Genomic DNA, 6,592 nt, shown 5'->3' with positions numbered 1-6,592 from the left:
TTATCCACAGTTAAACCAAAAATTATTCAGACACCAGATATAATTCTTTATATTGTTTTACTAGTGGTTGCAGGACTAGCTCTTTTATGAACTATTGTTTTAAACTTTTTGTTTTTGTTTTAAAGTGAACATATTATACCTAAAAACAACAAGTCAAATTATAATTTGGGACCAACAATTTTCAGACACTTTGACCTGACCATGTTTTTTTCTGTAATTGCTAATGCAACCTTTTTACAACACAGACTGAACAAAATTAAGCATTGCTTGGTAATTGTTCAACAAAGTATTGACAGTTGTGTAAATATTGTATGTATTATCCATTACATACCTTTCTATCAAAGTTATCTGACATTATCAAGATGAATTGGTTCTGACAGTTTAACTCAGAGTTCTCATATTTTATTACCAAGATCTAAACTATAGCAAATAAACTGTGATGATGTAAGAAATGTTGAAGGTGTCTGAACAAATTTTGGTTTGACCGTATATTTTATTTTACACTGAAGACTATGCAGTGCTATTTGACATCTGCTTATTCGGTTTCTGTACCTGGACACCTACAAGCTTGAAAAAACATAAACATTGTGTAAATAGCACAAATAGCCTAAATAAATAGAATGCACATACAAATTAAAACATTTGGTACAATCTGCACCGGGGCCCCGCTAACCCCAGCTACGGCCCTGCCTATTAGTGCAAAGATACGTCACACACACAAACATGTAAACACATGGGTACACTCGCACACACACACCTGCTCTGTTAATCTCTATGATTTCCTCCTGTGCAAGAGGACAGTCTCCTGCCATGCTTCCAGAGACCACCATATTGCCCAGCACATTACCCATGATCCTCTGTGGCGAGGCAGTGGCCATGGCCAAGGCATCTGGCTTGCAGTAGTTGGGCGATCCAGGCTGCGGAGCCCGCGGGATGTGCTTGTTCTTCTTCTTGGGCAGCTTCTGCTTGGCCATTGCCAGAGAGTAGTACATGCCGAAGTTGTTTACAATGACGGGCACAGGCATGGCGATGGTCAGCACGCCCGCCAGGGCACACAGGGCACCCACTAACATACCAGACCATGTCTCTGGATACATGTCACCATAGCCCAGTGTTGTCATTGTGACCACTGCCCACCAGAAGCCGATGGGGATGTTTTTGAAGGTGGTGTGTTTGCTAGCCGTCGGGTCGGCCGGGTCGGCGCCGATGCGCTCAGCGTAGTAGATCATGGTGGCGAAGATGAGCACCCCCAGAGCGAGGAAGATGATGAGGAGCAAGAATTCATTGGTGCTGGCACGGAGCGTGTGACCCAGCACTCTCAGCCCCACGAAATGACGCGTGAGCTTGAAGATTCGCAGGATTCGGACGAATCGCACCACACGCAAAAAGCCCAGCACGTCTTTTGCCGCTTTAGAAGAGAGGCCGCTCAGCGCCATCTCCAGGTAAAAGGGCAGGATGGCTACAAAGTCGATGATGTTCAGCGAGCTCTTGAAGAACTCAGCCTTGTCCGGGCAGAAGATGACGCGGGCAAACACCTCGATGGTGAACCAGATGACACATACGCCCTCCACGTAGGTCAGCCACCTGTCAGTCACTACCTCATACACAATCTCCTCCCGAGTGACGTTCCCCACCGTCACATTCTCTGTCTTATTGTAGATGGTGTTGAAGGCCTCGTGTGTCTCCAAGCAAAATGTTGAGATGGAGATGAGGATGAACAGGAGCGAGCCGAACGCCGCATACTGGAAACAGAGAGAGGAAGACACAGAGAGAGACAGAAACACACAAAGAGAGATGAGAAGATGAGCACATTAATATTATACAGTGAAATCAGTGAGTTTGCTATTGGAATAAAGAGCTGTTACAGTGCTTAAAGCTGAAGTGTGTCGTTTCTGTGGTAGAACTGGAAAAATAATCACAGTCTGATCTAAAACATAATCAACATCATGACTTTTTTCTCCTTAGCAAACTGCTGTTCTACTGTAGATAAGGAGTCTTCGACAGAGGCTCTGTCAATTATTGTTTTATGCAAAACTAAAGTTATTGTCCCAAATGATGTACGATACACTACATATTTTTGGAAGGTTATTTTCTCATCCAGTGTCAGAGTCTGATAACCCTTCCCTTCTGCTAAGTAAAGCTGCTATAGTAAAGTGCATGAAACCATTTCACACACAGTTTTTTTTTTCTTCTTCAGTTAAATAAATGCACTGTCCAGTATTTGAAGTGCACTTTTTCTTGTCGAATTTTCAGCATGAACATCACTGGTATTAATGAAGACCTGATAAATAATGGCATGATGAAAACAGAGGGACGTTACGAAGAATTCAAATAGAGTAAAAAACGCACCCGTCCGCCATTATCCCCAGCAGGAATGCTTTGCTGAATGCATGGCCATGTGCCCGTCACATGTGGGTTCCTGCATTATTGAAGAGGATGACTTGGGTTTACAGAGAGCTCTGCAGCAGTTCTGAACTCTGGGACTTTCTGTCTTTTTTTCAAATTTAACCCCAAACACCAGGGCAACAGGCTCAAGGGATTCATCTGAAATGGCATAACCACTAAGGGGAGGAAGATGCCATCACCTCCTTACATTAGACCCTTCCTGTGCCCACGAAGAGAGCAGTTTTTCTTTAACCCCATGTACTACAGGAGAGCGGGGCTAGCTGTCACTCATGCAAGATTCCACATGAGCTTTGACAGCTATAGAGAAAATCTTAAATTGTGTGTGAGTGAACTATCTGCTCCAAACTATATCATAATTTTCATTAATTCATTGCTGGTTAATAATTTTTTTTTTTTTGGCAAAATGGGATGTTTAATGGAAGGTTCACTGTGACAACTTACCCCATAAAGTGTGACAACATGCCCCATTATTGTGTTCAGTGAACTGCAGTTCCTCCTGGACAATATCAGTGAAAATTCTATATAAAGAAATATATATATTAAAAGTATTTAGTATATATACAAAAATATATATAAAAAAAAGGTTAATGTCTTTGTTGTAATAGAAGTAATAAAACAATGTTTTTAGTAACACTGTAAATGTCTTTACAAGTTTATGGTCATTTTTAAATTGTAATAATATTTCATAAAATTTGATCAAATAAATGCAGCCTGGGTGAGCACAAGAGACTTTTTTTATACAGACTTATGAATTCCTTTCAGTCTTCAATTTTTTCTAGACATTTTTATTGCTTTGATCATAAAAAACACCAGCAGAATGTTTGATGAATATTATGTTTCCAAAGTAAAATCCCAAAGTAATATTCAGTGGAGATAAAAAAATTAATGTACACAAAGGCAAACTAAAATTGACATATCTGGGTAGAGTTTGCAGCCGCATTATCTTATCAAGCCATTGCACATGGAAACGATCACTAACATGACAATCTGTACAGAAGTGGAGAAGTCGATTAACATAGAGGCAATGTGATACGCATGAATAACCTAATTTGACATATTTAAAACAAATTTGATTTTAAATGATGCTTCATCTTCACGGTCCATTTGGTCCTGGCCAGCTGAAATGCACAGAATTGCTTGACAGATGTGAAAATCCTTTGAGGACCAATTTGCGAGTGTTTGTTTTATGCAAAGGGTGACTGACAACTAAAGACATGTTTCTGACAGTACACTGTCCACCAATTTACACGCACACCAAACGGCGCATGGTTCATGATGGTGTGGATAGATTGCGACAGGCAACAAAAGCAGCCGAGCAATGCAGCCAAACAAAGAAAAACTCAGTGGCATTTTGTTTGATGCATCATAAGAAAAGACCCTGTGTCTGTTGCATAACCAGGAATCATGCAAAATATAACAAAAGCTGTAGTCCAATTTGTAAAAAACCATTTCAGTTTGTAAAGGATCCTCTTCTAATAGGTCTATGTTCTGATCTGTCTTCTGTACCATGTCTTGTTAATGTACCAAAACCCCAAAGAAACCAAAGCAGACCACATCATTTAATGGAAAGACTGGGAGAGTTTTAATGAAATGGGGATTGCGAGCTATGACTTTGTTATCGCAAACTTCAAAACAGCATCCATAACTACAGCCAGAGCCAGAGAGAATAAAACACAGAGCCATCTGTCTGGGCCCCTGTGGCAACACTAGTTAGAGTCACACACAACACACACACAAAGTAATCAAAGCACCCAGTGCATTTCACATACCTCCAAGGTGCATTGACCCTTCTAAACATGCAACTTACTCGCACATGCAAAGGTGAAGTCGCAAAGCAACACAAACACAAATGTGGACACTAACAACATCCACCAAAACAAACTCCCCAGTACCTGAGGGGCTTCGTACGGTAATGATTTATTTACACATTTTAAATATTGATCAGGTGGGGGGAGAGTAAATGTGCAATTGAACGGCAGGAGGTTCTGTTCACTCTGAGATAAATGCGAAATGTGCCACGACATGAGGTTTTATCTCAGTGTGAGTCGAACTCGCACGCTTTAAAAGGCTGCTGATCGCATGCTCTGCATTTTGAATGGCCACAATTAATGTACACGAGTTGTTGCTTAATTTCATGTAATTGCAATTGGTAAGAAAACCAACAAATGCCGCATGATCACATGCAGTGGTCAGTGGTTAGTAGCCTGCAGGCTGCAGCTGGTCATGCTTGTGGCATTCATCTATTTCTCAGCGATGGTCTGTGCTTCATTTATTTATTTTTTACAGTGAATGGTGGGTAGATGACAAGCCCACAGCTAGGCAAAATAGTAGGCTACATGCAAAAAAATGAAATCCCACTAGCAATGTAATTATGAGTTGTTAGTATAGCAAGTAAAAGGAATGATGCTTCCAAACACTTTCCTTAAATCTTTCCCAGGACATGAATAGCCTGCTAGTTTGCACTAATATTGATAATGAATTTTTAGGCATTATTATTATGTGACAGGATTTTTAATGAAGTCAAAATTTAACAACGCTACAAAAACAAAGATCATTATGGAAACCAAGTTAACACTTGTGTGGTGAATTGTGGGATTAATAGCACCAAACACTCAACATATGCAAATGAGGAGTAGAAAACCTAGAGCAGTAGCAAATCGCTGTGTCGGGTGTGTTTTGAGCATTTGAAAAGATGCAGTTTGTGTTGTAGTTTCTACTGAATTTAGTAAGGAAATCATATTGTCTACACATTGGATGCATTGAATTGCAGTTATGTGTATGTTAAATATTGCGTTTGGATGCTTTAATTGTGGATAGACCTGTTTGTGTTTACAAAAGTCTTTAAACTGACACTGTACAGTATCTGTACTTTAGGAACTCAGCAACAAAGCCACAGCTGGAAAGATAGCCAAGTTAATCTTGTAACTGTATATGTGATGATTGCATTGAAATAAACATAGACCAGAGGCATTGTAGAGGCATCACAGTCATGATGAACAGTGTACACACTATAAGACAGTCCTGGAGAATCTAGACGTCTCTGGACAATAAAAAGTGGGCATCTTCAAACTGGTGGGTGCTTTAAGTCATACAATGAAAATGATGCCCCTTACCTGACCCAACCTCTAAAACACATCTATCACTATGACGTGAGCAAATGTAGGGAACACAGATGCAAAACATCTCTATAAAAGCCATATTTAGGCTATAATATCCACAAAGAGTTGTGCTTGTTTGCATCATAGCTTTGGTAGTCTGACAACAAGAGAAATATTAAAATAAAAAAGGGGTAGGCAACCCAGCAGCCATATTTTTCCATTTCAAGCAATGGTTTATCGATGAAAATAAAGAAAGTGAAACTGATCTGGGTCGTGCTCGGCTATGGTGTTGGTGCTTTAATCACCCACTGAATAATTCAGATTTTTTGGCTGACCTGTGTTCAGAGAGCTGAGGGTGAAGGTTTTGAGTCTTCAATGATCCAGTGATTCGCTAGCCATTTTCTGGTAGACCAACTTTTCAGAGTGATGGTTATTTTAAAATATATTTAACGTGCTTATTTATTAGGCCTGATGTACAGGAGCTCCAAAACCCCGTCACACTTTTGGCTGAAATGCAATGCTGCTTGAGCTTTTCTTAAAAGGACGTACGTTATTTTCTTTTGTGTTATCTTGTATTAACTTTGTGAATTTTTTTTTTTTTTGTGGATGTATGAAGTCAGATATCTTCAGCTTCAAAACAGAGAAACCACAGGTGTCATTCATCACAAATAAATTTATTTTAAACCTTGTATCATTATTGTTTTATTATTTAAAACACTGTTTAGTATTTGGAGAAATGCTTTGCTTGAAAAGTTGTATGTGCAATATTTCAGGAACGGATTTTTAATCACAGTAAACCATGAATGGCTGCTTGCGTGTTAAGCAGGAGGTTCCAGGTCGTGGAACATCCCCCTCGAGTTTATGCAACTTTAATATCTTCAGACCCTGAACAGTTTTCTGATTGCACTAAAAATACAACAGTGGAATTACTTATGCATGAACTCCCAGAAGAATGCTGATCTCTTCTTTAATTCTAAAATACGTGCATGACTTGAGCATTTTTGCTATTTTTTTCACATTGAGTGTTCTTTTCATCATTAAGTTGTCTTTGGTCATATTGTTTTAACATTTGGTTTACCATTTTATAC

At 39.5% G+C, this 6,592-nt stretch overlaps 1 protein-coding gene across 1 annotated transcript; it reads right to left on the bottom strand.

Annotated features, from left to right (window-relative positions):
- Nucleotides 1–668: 668 nt before the first annotated feature.
- Nucleotides 669–2,874, bottom strand: LOC113071691 (potassium voltage-gated channel subfamily C member 1-like). The gene is made up of 2 exons (XM_026244993.1): nucleotides 2,848–2,874; nucleotides 669–1,742 (listed from the first exon to the last, which is right to left on the bottom strand). Exons 1-2 carry the CDS (start codon nucleotides 2,872–2,874, stop codon nucleotides 669–671), a joined length of 1,101 nt encoding a protein of 366 aa, XP_026100778.1.
- Nucleotides 2,875–6,592: the final 3,718 nt, after the last annotated feature.

The sequence above is a fragment of the Carassius auratus genome, unplaced genomic scaffold (genome assembly GCF_003368295.1).
Source record: "Carassius auratus strain Wakin unplaced genomic scaffold, ASM336829v1 scaf_tig00007863, whole genome shotgun sequence".
Taxonomy (NCBI): Eukaryota; Metazoa; Chordata; class Actinopteri; order Cypriniformes; family Cyprinidae; genus Carassius; species Carassius auratus.
Note: the sequence above shows the minus strand (reverse complement) of the source record. Positions and strands in the feature narration are given on the sequence as shown.

Excerpts from the sequence above, each read along its gene's own strand:
- LOC113071691 (XM_026244993.1), bottom strand. The coding sequence starts at position 2,874 with ATGGGGCATGTTGTCACACTTTATGGG. Across the intron at positions 1,743-2,847 it reads ATGTTGTCACACTTTATGGG|TATGCGGCGTTCGGCTCGCT; the intron begins GTAAGTTGTCAC and ends CTCTGTTTCCAG.